Source organism: Emydura macquarii, unplaced genomic scaffold (assembly GCF_026122565.2).
Source record: "Emydura macquarii macquarii isolate MOO-44397 ecotype Brisbane River unplaced genomic scaffold, CSIRO-AGI_Emac_v2 contig_431, whole genome shotgun sequence".
NCBI classification, from domain to species: domain Eukaryota; kingdom Metazoa; phylum Chordata; order Testudines; family Chelidae; genus Emydura; species Emydura macquarii.
This window is the reverse complement of record NW_027130568.1, coordinates 12,752,244-12,779,664: the sequence shown is the minus strand read 5'-3', so window position 1 is coordinate 12,779,664 and position 27,421 is coordinate 12,752,244. Positions and strand designations below refer to the sequence as shown.

The window sequence follows — 27,421 nt, the reverse complement described above, 5'->3', positions numbered from 1 at the left end:
AAGTTGCCTCCAGCAAGTCTGAAGTGTGATTAGTCTCTGCAGCTATTGGCTAATTGGAGTTCTACATTTGTTCTATTCCCTCCAGATCTAAGTCATTTTGTTTTATCAGAACCAGGCAGCCAGCATGGGATCTTCTGGGACATTGTAATGTCCTTGGAGCAGGCTGGCTTTTTTTTTTCAATGCAGAACAATGACAAAGGGGTTCTGACAGTGCTTTTCCACAAGTTATGCCTGTACCAAAAGCATAAAACGTAGAGTGACCCTAAATTATTTAAGCTTACATTATATATGGCATATTCCAGTTTAGTCTGTCTTTTATAAATTGAGCTGAGGCTGTGAATGCTGCTTTCAGATACATTTGATACTTGATGATTTGATCTGGAAATTAATGTGGCAGACAAAGTATACTGACAATCTGATGACCTCATTGGGATTGACACCAGTAAATTATTCCAGATTTTCACTGGTATAAGCAAGACAGAATCTGGCCTTGAGTGTTTAGGAAGCTACATCAGGATACACTTCACCTAAGTACTCACCATTATCTTGAAGGACATAAATTGAGGTTGTTACTTTTTGCTTCGTTTTTGTGGGTTTGTTAGAAAAACCGATCTTCTCTTGAGTATATTCTCTCTTTCCCTTTCTCTTTGGAGGTTGAGGGGATGACACCATGTCTCCTGTGTCACTGGAGCCAAGAGTAGATTTAGACTGGCGATCATTTCCCTAAGAAAAATAACTCCAAATTTTCACTAGTGAATACAGGATAGATTTTTTTTTTTTTAAAGTTTCACTGCAAGCTATCTACGTCATAGTTTATACAAACAAGTATAAAAACAGTTATATTCACTAGCTACCCCAGGCTTTTAGATGTTATCTAAAATAATCCAAGAAACCATAACCTTGCATCAACTTGTTAACTCAAAAAAGAAAAAAAGCCAGTCGGTTCATTTAACTCAATTAATTATGTGAATTTCCTGAGGAAAATCAGGCGCGCCCTCTTTGATGTAAGATTCGTACATGCATACACACATAGTTGTATTTCCTATATGCATACACATATATAAAGCCAGGGGCATGCACAAATGGGGGCAAGCAGGGGCACAGGCCCCCTCCTGCCATCTCCATGTGTCCCTGCAGCCCAGGGAGAAAGGAAGCAGCAGGGCAGCTGGCTGCCAGCTGAGCTTCTCCTCCCCCCACTCCTACAGTTGCAGCTGCTGTGTCTCTTTCCCTGTTGCTGGATAGACCGATGCGTTGCCTCTGCCTCCACCCCTGACTCACCTCAGCGGGCGGTCAGCAAAGCAGGCAGCAGCACTGGGACTCCAGCAGCAGGGAAAGAGAAGCTGCAGCTCTAGGAGTGGAGGGAGGAGGAGCTCAGCGTGCAGCCAACTGCCCTGTTGCGTCCTCCCTCCCTGGGCTGCAGGGACACAGAGAGTGCTGCTGCCAAGGGGAACCGCTGCCTCCTTGCTACTGGGCATCCCTGCCAGAGGCATCCTGAGAAATCTGGGGTGGGGGTTACGCAAACTTTTCATTTGTGTGTGTTTAATGTGCCCCTCCAAAAGTGTTCAAATGTAAATTTGTGCGCACTCCCCAGTAAAACCACTGGATGTTTAATCAACATGATTGGTAAGCAATTGATCACATGACCAAAAACTATATTGGGATCCTTGTTCTCCTAAGTGGCAAAAGCACACAGCAGAGGTACTGCACACATCTGGCATCAGCAATGATGTTCTTCATTGGAGACACTCTGAAAGAGGCCAGCTACCCTGATGCTTCTGAATCATCTCCCCATGACTAGTCTGTTTTGTATCTAGAAACAGAGCAGTCGATCTGTCCCATGTCTCCTTATGGAGACTTACTATGGCAAATTCAGAAGAAATATCTGAAAGTCATTTTTAAAGAATACATAATGACACGATAATGTATATTAAAAGGATATCTAGAAGCTGATTTTCATGGGAGCCCAGACCCTGCACCTCCCACTGACTTCATTTGGAGTTGTGGGTGTTCACTGTTTCAACATAATAATTTTCTCTAATTAAGCAGCAAGCACTTTGTCCTTTAATTGACCGCATTTAAATTTAACACAATCCTTAGCTTGAAAAAAATGTAACTTCCACATTTTCCCTTAATTTTAACCTGCTCACAATAAACGTTATAAAAGTTATACAATAAATATGTATGCAGCATAGATTATATATATATCAGACACACAAAATGCCATTTAGTTAAATCACAAAAAACAAGTAAATTCCAGTGGGTACTTTGATTGGGTGCAGCTGTTTGAACAATTCATACAATTTAAATCTTGGACACTAGAGGGCCCTGTAATTCTACAACGTGCCAACACGGGCAGAATAGACAAGAACAGCTAGTTTTTTCCCTGCTGCTGAAATTGTGAGGTAATACCTATACCTATCTATAACCAAAAGTCTCAGGACTTCCCTGCAATCACATCGGCTTTGACAAAATACTGCACGTATCATGACACAGCCATTTTTTAATAAAAACAAAATATTCATTGGGGTTCTTCTGGTTTTTATTTAGCCAATAGAAATATCACCTCATTTCATTTGAACATGCCTTTTTGGTTTACTGAAGAAGGGTATGGCTACATTTCAACTCTTTCTTTTAATGCCTACAAATTCCAAAATTCATAATATATCAGACAGTGTTGGTTCCAAGCAGCAGCAGTAAAATTTTAGGTGCCTATTAAAGCCAATGGAATTTCACTGACTTACACCAGCTGAGAATCTTGCCCCAGACATTTAATATCAATACTGCACATTCCTAAAAAGTCTGTACGTTTTAAAACATCTACTGTGCATCAGTGTGTCAACTGTGCATTTTTTATCTTGTCTTTGTTAATTCTCTACATGGGATAAAACTGTATAGTAGATAAATTCTTAATTACTCGTTATCTTCTCGCTTATTTTTCCCAGACGTGTGATAGTTAAATGAGACTAATGAAAAAAAAATGCTAGAATGTTGAAATTCACATACAGTGAATAAACCAAAGAAACTGCACTTTATACTTATGTTTGTATCTTCTATTGATTTTATTGAATTTAAACTGAATGGAGTGAAGGCATTTTTTTTTTTTTTTAATATTTTGTCCTTTTCCGTTGGTTATATTTTTGGCTTCTTGGGGGAGTGGGGTGGGTGGGACAGACTACAGGGTTTATACTTATAGACTGTTGGCCTGATTCTCCACTCCCTTGCAATTGGTGTGGTCATTTACATCCGGGAACAGTGAGTGCAAGTTGGGAATAAAATACTGCCATCCTGATTTGGCAGCATTTTATACCCACTCTGCATAGATGTGCAGGTCAGACTGGGTGATCATGATGGTCCCTCCCCTTAAAGTCTATGACTCTGTGAGGTGTAAATGGCTATATAGGGTGTAAGGCAGTATAGAATCAGGCTGTCAAGGGTTCCTAGTGCATGGGATAGGCAATTCTTTTACAGCCTCATTCAAAGCCCAATGAAGGCCATGAAAAGACTTACACTGTCTTCACTGGGCTTTAGATGAGGTCATGATTGTATATTTTCCTTAGTTGTATAAACTGAATAAATAAAGAGCCAAAATTTACAGTGATAGTTTAACAGAATTATGAGAAATATCTCAAATATCTCCACTGGAATAAACTGCCCAGGGAGGCTGTGGAATCTCCGTCATTGGAGATTTTTAAAAGCAGGTTAGACACACACCTGACAGGGATGGTCTAGATCAGTGTTTCTCAAATGGTGTTCCGCGGAACCCCAGGGTTCCGTGGGCTGAGTTGAAGGGTTCCGCGAAGAAGCGGAACCGCGCCACTGAAAGTAACAAAAATCGGGTGCCGCCAAACAGCTGATGGGGCCGCCAAAAACGGCTCAGAGAGCGCGCTGCCGAAACAACCCTACACCGCACCGCCGAAAAGAGGAAGATTTCCTCGACTTTTCGACGGAGGGTATGGCATGAGTGCGTAAGGGTTCCGGGGGGAAATAAAATTGAGAAACACTGGTCTAGATAATACTTAGTCCTGCTGTGAGTGCAAGGGACTAGACTAGAAGACCTCTCACAGTTCCTTCCAATCCTACAATTCTATGATTCTATGAAAGCAGCAGTTGGTCTTTGGAGGTGTTTTAGAGATGCTGTACAAAAGAAAGAGGCCATTACAGCAACAATATTTTCTAAGATTTCTTTTGTCTAATTGACACTGTAAATAGCTACATATTCTTCAAGCAGTAATAAATGTACTACCAGGTGGCTGTGGATTTTATCACCTCACATTTAATTGAAACCCAAAGGACAGTGACTTTCCATCTGTTGGAATTAAGCACCGTTAGCAGCAAAAATCTTATTATGATGACATTTGCTACTTACACTCCCTTTAGATTTTCGGGATCCCACAGCAGGAGGCAGCGAAGAGGCTTTGGAACTGCAGAAACAAATAATGCCTTAGGATTCTAAACACAGTCTATAGTGCAAATCCTACATGTGCTTTTATTATAATAAACAATGGTCTGTTTACCTAACTATTGCGAGGTTGTTCATTATTTTATCCAATCCACTATTTTACTAAGAAATCCCGCTGATACCAATGTCAATTTCCCATTTACTAGGTTGCAATTAAATGCCTAATCATTAGCTTATGCAAATAAATGTACTATATTATAGTTACTGTAATGTGTCCTTTATATACTGAGAAATGTGAGGAGGTATTCTGTTAATTAATCTGTGCAAGATCCTCCTAGCTCCTATAATTCAGAATCCCTCCATTGACTTCAGAGGAGCGAGGCCGATTTATACCAGCTGAGGATCTAGCTCAATATGCCTTAGGCTATATCTGCATTATGGCCTAGGGGTGCGATTCCCCTGCTCATGTACACATAGCACTCATTGGTGGATATGTACTTGGCACAGCTTAGTTATGCCTCTACTACCCATGCTACCACAACTACGCTGCTATTTATACTCAGGCTAGCTTAATGAGAACTAGCACTAGGCAGGGAAATCATACATCTAGCTTGTAGCATATACATAGCCTAGTTCAGTGTGGTTCCCAACCTCATTGGCTTGAGGGCCACAAATATAATTTTTACAACCCTGAAGGGCCACTAGTCCCTGCCAGCAGCAACCTCCCCATCTCTCCCCTCCCCCCAACTGCAGCCAGAGGGAAGTAGTTCAGCGAGGAGGATCTCCCGTCCCCCTGGCTACAGCAGGGAAACTATTCGCTCCACCTGGGGCCCTAGGCAGTGGCTCCCTTCTGCAGCCAAGGGGATAGCAGATCAGTGCTCCCCTCCCTCTGGCTCCAGCAGGGACCCAGCGCCTAGGGACCCAGGCGGAGCGCTTTGCTGTACTCCCTGCTACAGCCAAGGGGAGGGGAGCCCTGATCTCCCATCCCCTTGGCTGCAGCAAGGAGCCTGCATTGGCAATGCACTCCGTCTGGGTACTTAGGCAGCGGCTCCCTTCTGCAGCCAGTGGGCGGGGAGCTGCAGGCCACTCTGAAAGACCCCATGGCCACTTTTGGCCCATGGGCCATGGGTTGGCAACCACTGGCCTAGTTCATAGCATAGCCATAGTGAAACACTACCTTTCCATTAGTGCCTCATAAATGTTTTTTCCCAGAATATTTTGGGTTACTAATACTCTCTATTTACAGTTCACTAAAACCAGTATGTATTGAATTGAAGTTAATTTGTAAAATATGAGACAAATTCTGATCTCACATCAGTTTTTCACTTGCATATCTCCACTGATCTCAGTGGAATTATTTCTGATCTACACCAGAGCAACTGAGAGTATTGGGCCCAATTTTTTCTAAAGAATTGAAAAGATCATGCCAATTTTTAAACTACAGTGATCCATAGGATATCCATTATGAGCTCAATCGTGCAAACATTACCAGTGTAGTGCTTACTACCATGTGCTGTCCCAGGGGCACTGTCTGGTCCCTGGTAAACAAATGGTTAACTCCAGCTCAGCTCCCTTTTCTCCTTGCCAGGTAGTCAGGGGAAGGGCTGGAAGAGTGTGTCCTTAGGAAACAGAGTGGGGGGCGAAGAATACCTTTAAAGAAGATTATGCTCCACACCCAGGTCATAGAACTGGCTTGCAGCACCTTTGAAAAGAATACGTGCTCCATACACCATACAAAATACAGTGGGCCTCAACTACTGTAAATCAGCATAGTTGCATTGAAGACCATAAAGCTACCTGAATTTACACCAGTAGAGGAACAACCTGGATGGGGAAGGTCTGAGCCAGAGAATCCCTCCCACGGTGTTAATATTGTGGTACATAATCTCTCATTTGAATGGTACTTTTATGAGAGAAATATATCCTCCATTCTTCTCCATTTCCTTCCTCTCTCTGCTAACATTCTTTGTCCCCTTTTCTTTCTTATGGGCATTAACACAGGTTTTTCAAAATTATAAATAAAGGTCTGCTTCTGTGCTACATTTTGTGCGTCTTGAATCATGATTTTGTGCTTTATTGGTTTTGGTTTGTAAACACGATGACTAACACAGAAGACACAAGGAGTATGAAAACATACACACACACACACACACATATATGTACAAAGGGAGCTTACCTTCTTATTGTAGACTTGCTATACAGTAGTTCACCGTAAGGCAACTTCTTAAACTTGTCTCTGCCCACTGCGACGTAGAACTGCCCATTCTCCAAATCTGACCCACTCTGAACAAGTTTTCCATCTAAAGTATAAAGTCTGGCAAAATATTAATAGCCGTTTCAATTAGGTTTGCTAAGTGCAATGAAAAGCTAGAATAACCCAAAAATCATGGCTGTATTTTTTTGTCCTTAATTTACTGAATTTCAAATGCGGAGCAGTAGCAGCTGTCATACAAATACCGCTGTACCCCCAAAGAATCAAATACCAGCAAAAGAAATATCAAACTAATCAGCCACATCACAACTTGCCTCATGGTACTTGGGATCCAAGCAGGTGAGCAGAGAAATCTAATTTGGGATTGGTCTCTCACTGTCATGGGTGAACTGTCTCAGTTAATGGAACATGAACTATTGGAAGACAGATAGAGGGTCCCCTCTATCCAGTAACTGGAATAAGTATAGGAACCACTGGATTTCTGTACTCACAAAAGCTTTATTCTCACTACGCTCTGCTCTCTAGAGCTACCAGTGATCTATTCCACTGGTTCTCAACCTTCTCATACTTTTTCGTATCAGGATCCACTTCCCATCTAGCTAGGATCCCTCTTCCATTTAGCAATATGGAAAAGGCAGCGTGGTTATGACCCCAAGATTCAGAACCCATGGTCTACTCATTTCATGTGCGAACATAATTATGCATAGTACTTTTACTCACACAGGGTATGTGTGCTGGACTGGGCTTTTTTGTTGTGGTGGGTATTGTTAATATATTATCAAGTCACTTTTACATCACAGCAAGGAACAGTATGTATAAAACAATTAAAGTACCAAGAGCTAATATTGTGATGCATCAGAGGGATCTTTACCGTAAGACTTTCTGTATATGGAGAAGCAGACTATTGTGTGAATACATGCATTTACTGAGGGTGAAGGAAGAAACTTGTTGCTTGGGGATTTCTATTTCTCTTCTGTCACAACCACCTCATTTTCAAGTCTTTGTTTTTATACAAGAAAGATCATGGTGGAGGAAATCCCTCTATGCTGAACAGGTTCTACCCTGGTGAGTTGTGGAATGTAGTGCACAACAGGAGCATGTTTACATAATTAAATTTAACGTTCAAACATCTGTATTTAGGAAGCCTTCTAGAGGGCGTGTGCATGTTATCTGCAAAGTGCACGTACAACAAACAGATTAACAGTATATTGATACAAGCAAATATTAATTTCTCAACAAGTCCACCTCAGCATACTTCTTCCCAAATGATATCTACAGATATGTACACAAAGACAAAACTGAGCAAAGTCAGAAAATTCTGTATTTTATAAAAGAGAAAAAGCTGCTTTTTCCCATAATTCTTTTTACGTTAACTTCTGGCAGTCGGTGTCAGCCAGAAGAATCCATTGCCCTTTGAGGCCAGACATGCACTTGATTTAATCTTGCATGAAATCCAAAAAAAGAGCACAATTTACAAAAACATTCTAATATATTTTTGTAACCCATAATGTTTCATTAATCCCCAAGTCATGGAAGGTCCTCTGTTTTCTAGGTGCAATAAATTGTACATTAACATAGGAAACTTTTTTTAATATAAATACCAATCTCAGTGTTTAAAAATAAGAATCACTTTGCTGTTCCTTTGCATATCGAGTATGTCAGCCCAAACTCACTTCCACTGCTACAACCTGCACTTAGTGCAGAGGTCCCCATACTGTGGGGTATGCCCCTTCGCGGGGGGTGAGGTGAGGCCTGGGCCAGCCCCCACAGGGGCAGAGAGGAAGAGCCACCCGCCCTGTTCTGACCCCATCTCTGCTCCAGCCCCACCCCCAGACTGCAGTCCCTCAGCTTTGGATCCTGGCTGTGGTGCTGGGTCCCACTCCTGGCCACGTCCCACGCCCAGGCTCCACTCCTGGCTGCAGCCTGTGCCCAGATCCCAGGCTCCCAGCCCCATTCCTGGTCCCGGGCCCTGCAGTCCCATTCCTGGCCCCAGACTCCAACTCCTAGCTCCATTCCAGCCCCAGCCCTGCCCCCACCTCAGCCCTGGCCCTAGCTGCAACGTGGGCCCCAGCTCCTGGCCCAACTCTCATCCCCCAACCGTGGCTTTGGCCCCACTCTCAGCCCTGGTTCCCGATTGCAGCTCCTGGGGGAGGGGGTGAGACCCCAAAAGTTTGGGGACCAATGACTTAGGGTTATTTTTTACGTACAAACATTTCACGGTAATAGCAGAACCTGAAAAAAAAAAGTATGTTTCACCGCCACATAAAAGCTACCAGTAATGATGAAACAACATTAGTGATCAAACAAGCCCACAAAGACAAGAAAACCTACAATCAATAAGGAAACTCATTTCTGAATTCACCTCATTGTGTTTGCTAGACCACACACTGTTTGGAGAACTCTGGAAAACAGATCAATTAATGTAGTTTAGGAATACAAATTCTGCCATTTAAATTTCGGTGGATGTGGGTATGAGTGTATTAAATAGATTCTTAACTTTGTCTAATGTATACTTTTGTGTTTTAAAAGTCATTTTTGTCGTTCTTTTTTAATGTTGTCAGCCTAATAAACCACTTGAAAACATTATCAACAAATATCTGGCAGCCTCTAGCTACATTTCTCACTAAAAATAATAAAAGCCTAATAATTTAATTAAACAATGAGCTGTTAAAGTGGAAACAAAAATGCATTTAACAACGGAACTTCATTTTAAAAAAATATTACAGAATCACATATGTTGTGTGACATTCACGCCTGAAGTTTTTTCCCCATCCACCCAGTCATACCTGCTCATAGCCCAGCTGGTTTCTCGTGTGTCCCTGTTAGGCAACAGAGATACCCCCCACAGAGATTTGTTCTGAGGGATGCTATGGTGGGCTACTCTGCAGACAGCCTTGCTCTCTGCTTTCCTTCCTGCATCTGAGCCAGAAAGGGGGAGCCAGGAGCAGTGGAGGTGGCAAGGACATAATGTGAAGGGCTGGTGTCTAAGCTCCTTGCCACCCGCAACCCTGCCCAACTACCAACTCCCAGGCTCCCAACTACCAACTCCCTCTTCCCCTCACCTTGTATAGACATGCCCCCCCATCATTGACTCCCTCAACCAATTCACCTGTCCCGGCATACACACTCCCATGCCGCACCTCATCCCTCCCTCTGAGGCACCGTGTACCTCCCCACCACCAGCCCCTCAGGGACCTGGCACCACCTGATTCAAGGCACTGCAGATAGGCTCCCATCTCCCTCGCCCATATATACCCCTGCTTGTACTGCTCTGAACGTATTTGTTTGTGCTTTCCTATCTTACTTGCCCCTGCTCCTCGGGAGCTTGGCAAGGAGAATCAGTGACTTGGGAAATGTCATACATGGAGCTGCACATGGTAGCTATGATGTGAATGATGCAGGGGGAAAAAACACCACACGTGTAGCGCCATTTTTGTAATTCTGCTTTTTCTTGTTTAATAAGAAGTTCTAGCCTTCTGGCATCAATGGTCTCACAGGATGACAACACAGTTATTATAAACCACAGCAATTAATTTGTAACTTATTAAGGAACAATGATCACTTTACTAACTTATTTAATATGTACTCCTAGCATTTTAAGGAATAGATTATGAAAACTGAGTTAATAGGAAACCAGAAAAGGAAAACAACGAATGGTTCAAGTGTCATATACATTTTTATCATATCTAAAAAAGAATGAGTAACACAAAACATTGAACTGCCACCAGAGTTATCAATAGAATAATTTATACCTTGTTGTACATAATTTGGTCACTTGTCACACCAAGTAGTGACCTCAAACTATGTGCAAAGTTCTAATGGTTGATTAATTTCAAAACAATCTGGAGGTAGAAACAGCGGGCCAGGTCTTCAGCTGGTATAAAGCAACATCTCTTCATTGGAGCTACAACAATTTGCACCTGCTGAGGATCTGACCCTGAGAGTTGTCATGTACGTTTACATCTATTTTACTGTATATAACATCCTACATGTTCCAAAAATATTGTGTTTTATGATGTTGACAGAAACATGGGAATGGGGATGAGGGGGCTGGATGGAAGCTAGCTGGCAGAGAGTCAACCCACACAAGACTCAGGTTTCACTGTGGGAAGCAAATCAAAAGGAATGGGGGGGGAGAGAGATTTTTTCATCTCATTATTCAGGAGGAGTTTCTCTCTTTGTGATAGTTTTACAACCTGGGGATCTCCTTGACTCCCACCTGCTTCAGCCTAGTAAGCAGCAGTTGCAAAAAATGCTTCACCAGCACAGGGCTATATGATTGTGACCTTTTCTTTCAGATGCAGCCCTTACCTCAGTTACCCATGCTTTTCCCATCTGCAGAGTGGATTTCTGTAATGTGCCCTTCATGGGGATATACTGGAAGGCCACACATTTTGTTAGTGGAAGATTTGGCAGCCTGCTTACTTCACAGCATTTCCCACAGACAGCACATTTCATCCGTGCTCAAGGACTTGCACTGGCTCCCCCAAATAATTTCCAAGTACAATTAAAGGTGCTGATTTTAAGCTTTAAAGCCGTAAATGATTTGGGATCTATGTACCTGAGAGATTATCTCCCTTTTAATGGGATACTATGGCAACTGAGATGAACTGAGATGCTTGTATAACTTTGGAATCTGCTTCCCACCCTGGTCTCTCAGAGCTTGAACTGGTTGATTTTCTGAGCATATGGCAGGTCCTAAGTCATAAGAAAATGGTGGTTTGTGGATAGAGACGGTTGAAAAAATGTAGATGGGCCACTTTTCCATTGAAAAATGCTGAGGGGGAGGGGGGGGAATTAAATTGAAATATTTTGTGGAAACGTCAATTTTGATAAAACATTTTATGACAAAAAGTCAAAATGTTTCATTTCAACCATGTTAAAACATTTTATTTTGACTTTATTATTTTGATTTGATTTTTATGTTACATTAAATATTAATGTTAATATTACACTGTCCTTATATTATATTTAAAATTATGTTAATTCCCATATGGAAGACGCCTGTGCGTGACTTCTGTTAGCGTGGGGATGTTGTCACACACCAACAAACACATTGTCCTTGGCAGATGAGGGATCTGAGTCCAATGGCAAGGAATCCAAGACGACCAGAGACCCTTAATCTGCTGCAGCCTTTGTCCACCTTCACAGCTGTTGGAAAGGGAGTTCCACCAGGTGACCCTACCAGGAGCATAAAGCTCCAGACGGCCCTGCTCTCAGAATCATTGGAACATGCAAGCCTCTCCACCACTACAAGGTGACGATCCCCGGACAGGATTTAAAATTATATATGTCAACACAAAAAGAATGGAAACTATAAAGCCAAAGCAAAAACATTTCAATGGCACTGAATCAATATTTTTTGGAACTTTCATTTCATTGGAAATTCAAAATTTCAGCTTTTCATTCTGATTAGGAACCATTTTTTTCCCCAAAATGTCGGAATTTCCTGTGGAACAGAAATTCCAGTTCCCAACCATCTCTATTTATAGAGATTTAAAGATACGTCAATATGTAAAAGGTATATTACAAATATACATCTTCCCATACCTATATACAGCTCCACTTCTGAGGGTTACTTTTTCTGTCACCATTTCAAGAACATTATCCCATTGATTCAGTATTTTTCTAGGGATGAAGAGGCGTACTGCTGGATTTATAAGGTCTCCATTAGCAATCAGACTGGAAGAATAAAGGAAAGTTAAATAATTTGTAGTTGTGTTTAAATAAAACTCAATAGAAACAAGAAAAAGACGATGGTGGATCACTTCCCCTAACTGAAAAATCCTACTTACAAAATAGTGCATGGGTCTTGAAGTGGATTCCGAAATCGTGCTGACACATTGATTTTACTGTGGGTAACTGGCTTCACCTGGAAGGGCAAAGGTATATAGTAATTTATTCTGTCGTTAGCTTAGGACAGTTTTTTTAAGTTTTATTCCATTTTATTTTTTCCAAGCTCCACCTTTTCCAGCAATAAGTTTATCTTCACACAACTGCCGTCTGGCACTAACCCTCTGTGGTACAACAGCATGCTATACTGGCTGGGGCCCTTCTCGAGGGAACTATGAAAGGTTATAAAATTTGGGACCTTTGCCTTGTGCCTTCATGAAGATCTTATTTTCCCCTCTTATAAAGCTTTCCTCTATCTCTCCCAATTGATGCTGGTATTATGTCACCATAAATGTACACTTGCCACAAAACGTGAATGAAGTTCAGCGCTTTACAGATGCCATTACTGACTTGTCGGTAAGCACTGCTGAGTCACACAAGGGTCAACCTCCCAAACTTCATCCCTGTCTTCCGATAGTGTGTCTGTCTTAGTTCTCATAGTTCATGCCTACTGGTTCGGAAAGCCAAACCTGCATCTTCAATTTGTTATAATAGCAAAGTACCTCTAGGCCTTACAAAAGTTTAATAAACATTTTGTTCTTATACAGCTCTTTTCATCCAGCTCTTTTTATTATCAAAGAAGCACTTTACAAAGGTGGGTAAGTGCTATCCTCGTTTTGCAGATGGGAAAAGGTGCACACAGGTTAAATGACTTACTCAAGTAGAAGTTGGTGGCATTCAAAATAGAACAAAGGCTGCTTGATCCCTAGACATTTGCATTAATCACTAGGCTACACTGCCTCCCTTTTTAATAAACTCTGTGTTCAGAGTGCTCAGTAGTCATGACATTAATATTGAACAGAAAGTTATCCAGTGCTATGAAGCTAGGTTTCCATATGGCATTCATCACACTCTTTCAAATTTTAAAGTAAAAAAAAAGTAAACACTTAAAAAGTAAACACATCCTCTTCCCCGCCCCGCCCCGCCCCGCCCCCCCCCCACCCCCAAAAAAAAATCAACTAAAGGGAAGATTTTAAATCCACTATAATTCACAAATCATAGAGCCAGGTAGGCTGACAAAATTCCAAACAAACATTTAAAAATAAATAAAAATGTATTTACAATCTCACAATACCCCAAGAAAGGGCAACAGGTTTGAAGGACTCACCACGCTGTACACATAAATAGAAACATGCTTGGCAATATACTTATAAAGTTTAGTTAGCATAAGTTACATGCCCAATCATAGGATAAAAAATAGCCCAGGCTTTAGTCCTTTATAACTGTATCAATCCTCAACTACACACACAAGTTGAACCAGTTTAATTAATAAGCCTCATTTCACCTTGGGGAAGACTACCATTTATATCTTCAAATGCCTTTACAAAAACACACGAATTAATTGATCCTGAAAACACCCTTGTAAGCATTATCATCTGCCTTGTACAGGTTGGAAAACTGACAAAGAGATTAAAAAACTTGCCAGGCAGTCACAGATGTTAAGGTCAGGAGAGATCATTATGATCATCTAGTCTGATATTCTGCGTAATACAAGCTAGAGAACTTCACCCAGTTATTCCTGCATCAAGTCAATATTTTCTGGTTGATCTACAGCGTATCTTTTAGAAAGACCTCCAGTCTTGATTTAAAGACTTCAGAGATGGAAAATCCAGAATTGTTCCAATGGCTAGTTACCCCGACTGTTAAAAATGTGCATCTTGTTTCTACTCTGAATTTGTCTAGCTTCAGCTTCCAGTCAGTGGCTCTTGTTATGTATTTGTCTGCTAAATTAAAGATCCTTCTCTATCAGAAATATTCTCCCCATATAGGTATTTACAGAAAGTTGTCAAGTCACTGCTTAACCTTCTCTTGGATTAACTAGATTTAGCTCCTTTTGTTTCTCACTGTAAGGCAGGTTTTCCAAACCTTGATATTCTTGTAGCTCTTTGCTGAACCCCTTCAACTTGGCAACATCCTTTCTAAGGGTGGACATTAGAACTGGACACAGTATTCCAGTAATTGTCTCATTAATGCAGTATACATTATACATCTCCCTACTTCTAACTTGATATTCCCCTTAAACATCCAAAGATCACATTTGCTCTCTAAATCACTACATCACACTGTTGAATTAATTTAGAGTGAATAAATGGGCCCAAGTCAAAGGTTTTAACATGACCCTTGAACTGTCCAACACTAAGCAGTTATAAACAAGGTTTAGGGTTTGGTACACAGCCTGCTTTAGTACCTATGGCAAACATACTGTTAAAAATCTTGTAACTCTTTATTAAAGATACAGAAAAGAAGGAAAAAACAGTTAAAGCATTTGAAATGTTAAATAATGTTTTCCTTTAAACATCCCTCATTCCCTGCCACTTTAACTGTAGAGAGCCTTTAGAAGGGGGAAAAATCCTTGTTTGACAGTCTCTGGTAGGTGATAACAACTATCCTTTACGGGGAAAGAGAAGCAGTCAGTTGAGATGGGCTGTAGCTGTTGTGTTACCTAGCAGCTCTGTGTTCTTGGGGAACCAGGGCGCAAAACCCCAACTCTCGTTCTGGCTCACCTGAATTACCCCTCCCCCCCTCAGCCCATGCTTGAACCAGAAACCAAAGGCATTTCAATATGAAAAGGCAGTGGAAAACCCTCCCATCTAGGGTGATACAACTCCACATGCCTCATCTACATCAAAGATGTAAAAATGGGGCATACAGAAGCCTCGTCTACATCGAAGATGGAACACGCACTGAACTCTGGGATTGGTATAGCACGGAACGCACTGAACTCTGGGATTGCTGAAGCAGGGAAGCACTGCATGTTGGGAAATCTCTGCTCTTGATGTAAATGAACTAACACCTGTGCACATCCAGCTCCGCAGCTATCAGACCATTCTAGTTATTGATATGCAAAACACTGAAACCTGGTTGCATTGTGAGCCCTCTCTCAAGGAAAAACGCCCTTCCAGGAAGGATCAGCTCCTTTTGTCCAGACATCGTTTATCCATAAACAAACCTGGCATCTACAAATCCCCTATCAAAGCTCAAACCTCTGTTCTGATGCTTGGATCGAAATGCTGCATCAGTCCCCCTCTTCCTGACTGATCCTGCTGGGGACTCTGCCAGACTCAAAGCGCTCCAGATTCTAAGCTGACTAGCCTGTTTCCTGAGAACCTCTGAGCTGCATGGAGTGGTGAGATCAACCCTCCCCGCCCCCCCCCCCGAACACACTTTTTGTGTGTGTGTCTCTCTCTCTCAGTCCAGGTATAACTTCCTACTTTTGTAATCAAACCTGGGATAGCTTTCTCCAGTCACCCAACTGTAATTGTATACTATTGTAAGCATTTGATTGTTTTTCTCTCCTTGTATGGTATTACTATTAGTATCATAAGTTTTATATCTAGCAATAAAATAACTATTATAATCAAACTGGTTGCTACTTTCTCTCTTTCTCTTTCTCCAAACTGCATGTACGCCTTTGTGTTCTTGGTCCCTATCTTGCTCTGTAGCAACGCTTCTCTTACCTAAGCCAAAGATCTCTGGAGTGCCCAAAAATCCTATGGGGTTTGCTCATCAAGGGGGTTACTGCTAGAACAATTGTGGTGTAAAGAGGCATATGAAGGGGACAGACGGGAAGTGCTACTCTGCCTAGCCTATGGAGTCCAGCGACAAATAAGGGTGCGGCTCAAGGTGCTGTTTGACCCAGCCTGATTGAGTCCAGGGGCAATTAAGGGGAGAAGCCAAAAAGTGCTGTTTGGACCCAGCCTGCTCAGAAAGTATGCTCTATTCTGGTGCGTGGCAAAGGGGCATATAAGGGTGGCCACTGAAAGTGTGGTGTCACCCAACCTGCTGAGTTCAGGGACGCATAAGGGGTCAGCTGACAGTGCTGATAGCCCAGTCCGTTCAGACATACTCAGTTAATTTGAAGTGTGTGTGTGTGTATCTGTGGGGGGTTTATTTGAATCTGGTGCTGGGTGAACCCAGCCCTGAAAACCTTAGGTCCTGCAGGATAGCTCCATTGGGAGGGGGCTTGTAGCCATATGAACACACAAGTAACACAAGCACTACATTAGTAGAATCACACCCCATTCCAGGAAGGTAATCCTAATGACACCCCTAGAATCACACCACCTTCCAGGAAGGTAACCCTAATAAATGAGCATACCCCAAGGTGAAGGGCAAATCTGGTAACAGTTGTTAAAGTCCAATCCCATTTCCTAAAAGGCAAAACAAGACAAACACACACAAGAGGGCAGAGAAAAGAAGAGCAAAGATAGAAAATCCAGCTTCTGTCTTTGATGTTGACTCTCACTTGCAACCTCACTGCTGGAGAAACCCTGGCATGGCACACGGTCCTATCAGCCATACCGAGACCAAGCAAATTGTACCAGCATCAGACCATTTATTGCATTGCTTTTAGTTGCCTCTTTCTAGTCACAGGCTTAAAGCAAGTTGTGAAATACGCAGTCTTGGCTGGCGAAGCCAGACATTAGACAGAAGGCAAAAGGAGAGAGATAGTAAAAGAGAAGAAAAAAGATAAGGAAGGAAAAGAATACACCTTTGGGGGGTGACAGTGACAAAATCTCACATCCCAGGTTTTGTTTGGGATTTAGCCACAGCTGCTGGAGGTGGTGGTGTAATCTGGGTCCCTCTGTCTGGTTTACTCTGGTCGTGACATCTCTCAGGTTTAGGATAAAGAAAGTACAAGGTCCCAGGAGAAAGTGGGAGTGACAGCCATGATGGTGAAGCTCACTCTTCCCCATCTCTCGTGTCTCAGTCAGCCAGTGTCACGGTAGCCCCTCTGCTTCACATCCACCCATACATCTATATTTTTCCCCAAAAGTCTCTTTTTGAGGATCCCAAAAGGGAGTGATGGGTGGAAAGTCCCACCTCCTCGCTATTTTGTTCACCAATTAGGCCTAATTTATGACACACCAATTTTGGTTCATTGATTTTTGGTTCCACACTTTTCTTCTTTACCAGGCATGCTCTTAACATAGTCCTTCAGTTATATCTGTAGCTTTTTTGTTTAGGCTAATTCGGTCTGTGTTGCTTTTGCACCTTTTCCTATCAACATTTGTTGTTGTGAGTTATTGTGACAGTTTATAAAAACTCTCACAGCTTTTACAGTTGTGCTCACAATTAGGATAAATTTGTAGGCCCAATTATCACAACAGAGCTTATGTTCAGTTGGTTATCAACTCTGACCCCCGCAAATTGCTTTCCAAGTCCCTACTTTCCAAAATACAGTCCCATCATTCTTTATATGGGACCTACATCCTTTGTTCCCAGATGTATGACCTTGCATTTGGCTGTACTAAAACACAAGTTGTTCAAGTGAGCCCACTTTACCAAGCAACCCAGATAATTCTGTAGAAGTGACTCAGCCATAACATTACTTACCACTCCACCAATTATTGTGTCATCTGCAACCTTTACCAGCAATGATTTTATATTTTTTTCCAGATCACTGATAAAGATTTTGAGTAGCATCAGACCAAGAACAGACCTCTGAAGAACCTCACTAGAAGCACCCCCTAGGGATGATGAGTCCCCATTTACAATCAGTTTTTGAGATCTATCAGTTAACCAGTTTTTAATCCATATAATGTGTGCTTCACTGACTTTGTATATTTGTATGTTATATGTACACAGTTAACCTTTGTCAGACAAATTACTCAATGGTAGAGCTAGGATTAGAACTCAGAAATGCTTGGTACTGTGTTTAATCAAACAGTTCAGTACTGTCACTCAACCTTTACATATTTTCAGGTGGCCCATGACTTAGACTTGCATGTTTTGATATAAAAGCAAGGAGACTTGGGACGCTAGGGGGAGGCGGGGGAGGGGACAGGATTTGCCTCATCATAGCAGAGTTCTGAGGACTCAATGACTCCATTTCCCAAACCTGCAGAACCATTGGGATGCACCACAGACTGGGTATCTGTGTAATGACCACTCTCCTTCATAACCTTCCTGCTCCCATCAGCCCATCTGACATTGACTGCTCCTCACAACCACTGCTGCACCAGAAATCCCTTAGAGGGATCTGTCCACACCTTGGAGAAGTAAGCAGTGTAAATAACCTCAAACTGTTTGTAGTAATTGATACTACTTTGGCGTGGGAGAATGGGAGAGGCTGGGATAGAATTTAACAGATTGCAAAACACTGCACATTTAGAATAGTGTTCCCTCACCCCAGATGTGCATGAAATAACTTATCTGTACACAACAGAAGAATGGAATGTGGGCAGGAATGCCTGCCCTTAACAGAGCATAAGCAAGGGTTGAATACTTTAGTTTTTCCTTTTCACCGTGGTGTTCTTTAAAAATATTATTTTGTTGTTGTTCCTAAAGTTCCAAATTTATTTAGTCATTGAATATATTTTTGCTTAAAACCTATTTAGGGTGTCTTTCTAAATTCCAATCTTTAATCTTTTTTTCCAGCATGATGATTTCTTCCCCCCCCGCCTCCTTTTGGCAGTGATGCATGTCAAAGAATTCAGCTGGTAGGGGCATGCAGCAACCCCCTAAAGAAAGTCCCATGGTTTACACAGTAACTACCATCAAAGAGAAGCAACATTTACTCCTGGTAACATTTCAAGTGAGTTACAATATAAAAAGCAAATAGTCATTTGACAGTCCCTGGCAATAACATCTCTTTAATTCAGTTCTATTCATATTGTTTAATAAAATAGATTGTACGCTGAATGTGACCTGTCATGAATCTACTGTAATATTTGCATGGATACTTAATGTGTAGCATTTTAGTCCATTCTAACATATGGTATTAAACTATTTTTTTACCATGTAAGTGACTACAATAGGTGACTGTAGATTCTAATTTGTTTTTAAATCTAATCTAATCTTCCTTTTTAATTGATTTAATTTTTTTAAATTGCTTTCATTTTTTTTAAATCTACTTTTTGACTCCTGCTTTTGGTGCTCAGTTACTGCAATGCCAGCTCTAAGTACAGTTTTACATACATATTTGCCTTTTATATTGTAGCTTGAGGTCGTTTGTAATTAGCAATTTTGGGCACAGAAACTTTGTAGAGACTGACAAATTATGAAGGATCCTGGTAATTTTGTGGGTCAGTTTTACAGAAAAACATTTTAAGGTTCATTTTTTACAATGTTACTGTATCAGTCTTTTATCCTAGTAGGCTTTTGGCAGGAGAGGGAAATCTGCCATGTCTCTAGACTGCAAAAGAGAGACCAACTGGGAATATTTTGAAGACCTTCCTGTAGCTGCTGCCTGCTGTCAGTGTCAAAGGATCATTTGCCAATGTAACCAGTATAGCAAAGAGCTTCAAAGCCTAGAAGCAAGGAAACATTTTGAAAACCATGGATGACATTGATTATACTTTAGTAGTCACTAAATATTTAGTAGTCTGACTATTTAGACCCAGATCTTGGGCTGCATTCAAGAACAATCGATATAGCTTTAACGATGATGCTGACTTTATTCCCCTCCCAATCAATGGTGGGGCTGTCAGTCCAATCTGTAGCATAAAGCAGAATGGCTTCAGCACTTATTTTGTCTATCTAAAAGACTGATTTGACCCTTTTGCTCCAGATTCTCCAGACCTGGTCCTTAGGTCACTATTAACTATCCTAACCAGCAACATCCCTGGGTGCTGGTGAGCAAAGAAAGATGTTCGACGCCAGGAGGCTTTTTTGGTAGAATTTCCCTCCCTCTCCAGTGATATGGCCCTTCAACACCTTACTTCAGGGGAAGTCGATAGACTGACCACGAGCCAAATGTGGATGCTTTTGAATGGATCCCAAAATCTTATTTACTTATTATTATTGTTACTGGTTTTTTAATTAGTTTTTTTCTTCTGGAGTCTGGATCTTGACTATACCTTGACCATGAAATTTGGACCTTGACAAAAAATAATTGGTTACCCCTGCCCTGCTTGTTTATGTTTGCTTTTAGATTCTGGAACAGTTTTTCCCCACTGAATACAAGGCCAGCAAGAAATGCATTTCAAGAATCTTCAAAAGCATCCGAAGAAGCAGATGGAGAGGCAACAAAATATTTTATTTCAGATGAAATAAAATAATAATAATAATTTATATAAGGTTTCTCATCAGTATTTCTCAAAGCACTTTACAAAGGAGGTCCAGTATCTTTATCCCCATTCTACAGATGAAGAAACTGAGGCACAGAGTGATTTGCCCAAAATCCTCCAGCACACCAGTGGCAGAGCCAGGAATAGAATCCAAGTCTCCTGAGTCCCAGTCCAGTACCCTATCCTCTAATCTATACTGCTTCCCCAGAAGTGGCTAGCTACCCCAGGCACATCAGCATGAATAGACTCTCTTATGTGTAGTTCTCTGTCCTTGTATCATGAAATCATTCACTTTTCGAATTGGCTGCCCACTGCCTCTACATCGCAAAACATGGATGCATATTAAAGATTCTACTTTCTTTTTAATGAAATTAACCCCATAATCCCATTTGACCCTCAGCTAGAAGTTCAAAAATACAAAAGTACAAAACACAGAACAGAAAGTATTCAAATTTTCTGAAGTGAGTATATTTTAAAAAATCTTTATACACTGCTTCCTTTCAATTGACATTAGAGATCATTTTTTCAAAGGCTCTAGGCATTGCACCTTCGAGCCTTTTGACTTTCTAACGATCGGGTAATTATATGTTTACCCTATTTCTGAACATAAAATGAGAAATGTGTGAGTGCACAACCATTTTGCAGGTGCAATTTTGTAAGCCAACTATGAAAATGTTTCCCCAAGGTTACAGTTCTAACTGGCTATATACAAGGCTTTATTTAGCAGCACAACTCCTTGACCATTAATGAGAGCTGCATGACTAACGTTCCATGCATCAAGTTTAAAGATTGAACCTTAAAAGCTTCAAAAACGTATTGGTAAATGCTTTTAACAATTAATACCTTTTATGATGAGATGTAAGCTAAGCACAGATATAGCCTATCCACTTGCTAAGAAAGCTGAAACTATTTAAGAACATATATTATTATTTAGATTTTAAGAAACAAAAAATTGTAGGTGTATTCACTTCCACCAGCTTGTTTCCCCGCATCACACAAAACCCATCCCATCATGAAACACCTACACACCTTTCCTAATGGCTGTTCACTTGGTCATTATCAGGGCTGACTCCTGCATCTGATATGCCCTCACAGCCTCCCGTCTACCTTTATGAAAGTTTCTGCAGGCAAGAACTACATTATTGGGCCCATTAACATCCAGTAATACCGCAAACACTAAGAGACCTATCAAAACCACATTCTTCAATATACTCTGGTGCACCCAGATTTCAGTGACCCTCACTAAATTGGAGAGCTAGTTAAAGACGAGCTCTCTAATCATAAAGAACAAGTCATTTAGGTTATTCCCAGGTGTGTCCAATTAATTACTGTAGTTGTTTCTGCAAGCTGATGAAACCATTAATTTCTAGCCAAGTTTCTCAGTAGGCCACAATGTTGTTGCAGTAGGCCCTTGAGGAAACATGCAATGTGACAGCTGTTAAGGGCTCGTTTATTATTGAAAGGTTTGTATTTCTGCCAATATTACACACTATGGCTTCAGCCTACAAAGTCTGTTTTTTGGGTTACTCTCTAAACAAAGAGCCATTTATATTCCCAGCAGCTTTCTCTGATATATCTAGAAAACAAGACAGCCCTGTTTTTAAATGAGCAAATCATTAGGGAATGCAAGATGGGAACAGTTTGGGCAGAGCCATTATATTTTTCTTTTTCACTCCAAACATGGCACAAAGAAGAACAACATAAAAACCTACACAGTTCTGCATGTTTGTTATGTGCCTTATATTAAAGGCAAAAAAGCTACATCAGCACAACATTAAGGTTGCCAGTTTAAGTCCACACAAAAAACCAGGAAGCAGAAAATGTTAAGATTCCCAGAGCAATATTAACCACTCAAACAGAACATAAATATTTGCCTTGGTACATATAGTAGAAGCTTTAATAATAGATAATACTGCACACAGTGGCCCAGATTATGTCTAACAAGCACTGGACCATTTTGAGGGTGAGAGCAAGGATGCATTGGTCTATAGGGAATCCCTTTCACATTCCCTACTGTACAATGGGAACAGACCTCCTGCATTGCTCCTAGGGTGATTTCTCCCTTGCCCTTCTGTGAAGAGTCATGCTGCACCGGCAGGTCTGGAAGGGGCATGCATGTCCCTGGTCTTCCCCTATCCCCTTTGGGTTAGCTAGCCCTCCGAGGACACCACTACAATTATGCCTGACCCTGGTTCAGGAGGCAAAATGCAGGAAAGACTCCTTGCACCAACCTCCACACTGTGCACATGCCCAAAGACCAGGCACAATCTGGCCCAGTATATTTAGCAGAGGTACAGAAGAAAAATAGGAGGAAAGAAAATAAACAGCTAAAAGAAACCCTCACTGAAATACTATGCAGTTCTGCACCTGAGTTTTGCACAACACCATAGGTTTTAAAGTCAATAAGCATGTAGTCACACAAGCAAGCTCACTACAGTGCTACCATTTTACACATAGCACAATGTATATAGCACTACCAACATTTAAAGCCTCATAGCCACATTTTTCTCATTTACAGATTGCTTTTTTGTTTCATATTTCCAGTACAGCATAGTCAATTACCAGTTTGCACTGATTAGATCAACGCTGGCTAGCCAATGCTAAGCCATCGCTAGGTATGAAAAGAGCTGTATTTTCTAAGAGAACAATGTATTTTAAATACACAGAACACATAAATAAGAGGCCAGGAGCTCAACTGATGTAACACAATGTACTTCCACTGAAGTTAATGGAGCTATGCCAATTTACACCGGATGAAGATTGGGCTTAGTGTTTAATTAAGGCATACATTGATGTGTTCATATTTCCTTTGTAGGAGAGACCACAATGGCAGTGTCTGGAATAGTCTGACCCCTCCAGGGCTACAAAGTTACATATTAACCTAGGTGAAGTCTTGAGAAAATATTTGCACTTACATTAGGAAGCCAGCACCACTAAATCTTAAATCCTCTAATTTATTTTAATTTCACTTTAATCAGCATAGTTTTATTGACTTCCATGAGCATCTGGCACTCTTATGCTTTCATGTCCAAGCTCCCCCGATTTCTTTCAAATGGGCCATTTCAAGGCAGTTTCCACCTACCAACCATTTGGTAAAATTTCCTGGGTAATAATTTCTTATTTGTGTAGGGTCCCTGTTTGTAGTGTTACATGATAGCACACAGCAGGACTGTACAATTTTAGGAAAGGAAGTGAAAAGCACTGTAGCCACTTTAAACTTCAGGGTAGTTTTAGCTAGGCTACATATGTAATTGCTTAAATTGGAATTTGTCAGTCAATAGGAGCCAACACCAGGAGTCTTGTGAAATACAACGTGGTATCTCTAACGCCTACAACCATCATGGATGTCTCTGTTATATTTCATCTAAAAAGATGGCATCTCCAACATTGCTGTTCCCTCCAATGCCATATTTGTTCGTTATTGACTCAGTGAGAAGAGAACCACCTATTAAAATCAGCAAAATAACTTCCTATAGCACCCTGGAATTTCCTTGGAGGTCTCCCATCCAAATACTAACTAAACCCAACTTTGCTTAGCTTCTGAAATCTGATGAGATCACACCTGAGGTGACCATGGCTTCTGAAATTCAAGCATTCACTGAAGACTCATTCTGGGGCCCCTAACGTGTTTTTGAGCCAAACTTTCATCCTCGCTTTTTGTAGCATGATTGTCTCTCAGTAAAATCTAGAGTACTGAGGCTGAGACTTCTATGAGTCAAGTGCCCAAATCCCATTGAATTTCAGGGGAGTAGGGTGCCTAAGTCCCTTTGAAAATCCCAACCAGCATGTGCATTAAACTTCTAATAGAAGCATAAGTAAAAATTATTGTCATTCTATAACAAAGTTATATACATCATTTCTTCTTATAGTATAGATCTTGCAGGTATTTGTTAAATGTTCACAAAATTTGGCAGAAATACACAACACATATACACTCTGCTATCTAATACATGTACTTACATCTTCCACTGATAACTGTTGGCAAAAAACAAAACAAAACCACGTTTAGCACCCAAATAATTAACTCAAATACACTATCAAATGATCTAGAATTAACCTAAACAAGTTTCTATGTATGAGACAAAAATTCAGCATAAAAACACTTTGATTTGGTTTTTTAAATTTTAAAAGATTGATCTTGTGCTCTTAAAAGCGAGGAACTGAAGCATTAGTTTAAAGTTGGCATTAGAACTAGATAATGATTAATGTAGTGCTCATGAAAATGAAAGATTGACAGCACTGGCTTGAGCACCACTTGTGAAAGCAAAGCCTGCGATAGCAAGACATCATGAAAGCAACCCAAACAGTATGCACTTCAGTGCCACAAGCTGAAATCACAATTGAGTAGAGTTACTAGTATGAAGACATTCAGCCATGCTGCAGGGGCATAGGCTATATTAGCTTGGGACTCTCAGAGACATACAAAGACTTTCATTAGTGTGTTAACCATTAAAGGGTAAAGAAAAAAGTCCTTAAGAGTGACATTTTAATCAACAAAAGACCCTGTATACACTCGGATCCAAACTATGCTTGCTACAAGTGTGTCACAGCCAGAGTCATAAAACCAAAGATGTAGCAAATGGTATATTTCTCTTTCCTATTTGTGATAATTAACATGCAAGCTTGTTTGTTGATTACCATATTTATAGTTTTAGAATCTATGAGTGTTATATCATATGACTTTGCTTTCCACCTTCTCCTCTCCCCTTACCCACACAAAGAGAGGACAGTCTAGTTACAAATAAGAAACTTAAGCCCCAGTGTAGCAAAGTACTTAAACTGCTACAGGGCTGAGCATACACAGGATTTTGCAGGAGGTACTCAACACTTGGCAGAATTAAGCCCTTAATGCTTGAAAATTACATAGCTGATTCCATACTATTATTATTGTATTCTGAGATGGCACAGTCCAATATTTAATCAGACATGAGAAGAAGTAGATTGCAGGGAGGGGCGGGCAGAATTGCGTATTTGGTACATTGGGAAGAATGACAGACTAAAATCTAGGTGACTTTCGTCTTGAGGGGAGTTAAAAATAGAATGAAAGCACGTTTCTTAGCTTGCTTTTTCCTCCCAGCAAGCATCAAACATGACTGCACATCTGCAATTTGAAATCCGTGCCAAAGAATGGAAGTCTGGCAGCACCTGCAAAGATTGCTATACTGATGGAATTCATTTAATCTCTAGTTAAAATGTGACTTGACTAAACTGATCTGCCGCTTTGTCCTGTCTGAAACAAACACCCTATCAAAGGGGCTAACCTGAACAGCTTCAAGCCTTCCCACATGTATGTATAAAGCCATTCTGGTTAGCAGCAAAAAGTTACTCTTTGGGCCAGATTCTCAACTCATGTAAATTAGTGTAGCTTCATTAGAGCTTTTCCAATTTATATCAGTGAAGGATCTGGCCTTCTGTTACTGCAATAAGTATTATGATATGTCTAAGGCAAAATTAGTATCTGTCACATTATGTTCCTATATGGATAAATCTTTTGAAATGTGAAAGATTTCAACACAGTGTTACATACCAAACTTATCAGTTCATGAAATGAGCCATGTCTTGGCCAGTTTGTTACAATGGCCTGTTTGTAAACCCCAGGGAAATTGAGAACAAATATTTGCATTCCCTAAGGGTAGAGCTGGGGTCAAAAGAACCGAAACCCCATTAATATACATCATCCTGGATGTTCAAAGCTCGTGATGCAAATGAAAAGTAGGTTCAAGGTTTAATGGTCCAAAGCAAAGAAAAAAGATAAATGTCACCTTTATTTTTTTAAAGCAATCATAGCACATGAAACAATTTTATCCAGTACATAAATATTAGATTTTTATTACTGGTACTCTTTATGTATACTTCTTAAAGATATAGGACCAGATTCATCAGCATGTTCTAAACGTTTTGTATCATTCCACTGACCAAAAGCAGTGACCAATAGTTAAACTAGATTTATGACTGCATTAGATCACTGGAAGGTGCAAAGCAACCACAATGTAGCAGTGAACCTGGTCACAATTTCTTTATCTTGCGCTAGATGCCTACCTCTACTGGCATGGAAATAAAGTACTACTAGAGCAGTGATCCCCGAACCGTGGGGTGCACACCCTAAGGGGGCATGGAGAAACATTTAGGGAGGGCACGGAGCGGGGCCCAGATCAGCCCCCATGGGGGGCAGGGAGGGAGCATCATCCAGCCCTGCTCTGCCTCCGGCCCCAGCTCAGCTCTGCCCTCATTCCCTTTCCGCCCCCAGGCCAGCTCTAACTCTAGGCCCAGCTCCTCCACCATCTCCAGTTCTGCCCCAAGCTCCACCTTTAGCCCACATGCCTCTCCTCAGCCAACTGTGGAGCAATGGAAGGGTGCATGGACAGATTCTATTACTGGTAATGGGGGTCACAAGACAGGAAAAGTTTGGGCACTACTGTACCGGAGATGACACACTTAACATCCATGGACCATATTAACACACCAGGTTCTCCCAGCTTCCATGGATAGTCTGGCATTTGGCAGCTTATACACAGTCTTCTCTCCCTCAACCAGGACAATCCATATTGAGCACAGCTGAGCAGGAACAAGGCAGTGCCTGACCAAAATGCATTTGCTGATTCAGCAAATCTTCCAGGCAGCCTCTGACAGCAAGGATCCTAGAGAACCCCCCAAAATATTTAAAGCTACCCTCTTCCACTGGAAACCATAAAGAAGGCTCCCATGCCTCCTGCTCCCCTCCAGAGTAAATCTTCCTCCACTGCAGCTGCCTATGTCAGTAGAATGGCATTGTAGTTTGCACCCTCTGTGCCTGTGTGAGTGTATCTGGCCCCATATATGCAAGTTCTGGAGAGAAAATTCTATTACACTAACATGTATCACTGTAAACTCCTCAAAGCAAGAGATTACAGGCCAAATCTTCAGCTG

The 27,421-nt window shown here is 41.1% G+C and overlaps 1 protein-coding gene across 2 annotated transcripts in view; it reads right to left on the bottom strand.

The window, feature by feature from the left end:
- Positions 1-27,421, bottom strand: part of DCDC2 (doublecortin domain containing 2) — a 110,894-nt gene that overhangs the window by 53,447 nt on the left and 30,026 nt on the right. For both annotated transcript variants that reach the window (XM_067537581.1, XM_067537582.1), the window contains exons 3-8: positions 24,476-24,490; positions 12,407-12,483; positions 12,162-12,293; positions 6,576-6,713; positions 4,367-4,421; positions 540-723 (exon numbers count right to left, since the gene is read on the bottom strand). In XM_067537581.1, the coding sequence (XP_067393682.1) occupies positions 540-723; positions 4,367-4,421; positions 6,576-6,713; positions 12,162-12,293; positions 12,407-12,483; positions 24,476-24,490 (601 nt within the window). The remainder of the gene's footprint in view (positions 1-539; positions 724-4,366; positions 4,422-6,575; positions 6,714-12,161; positions 12,294-12,406; positions 12,484-24,475; positions 24,491-27,421) is intronic.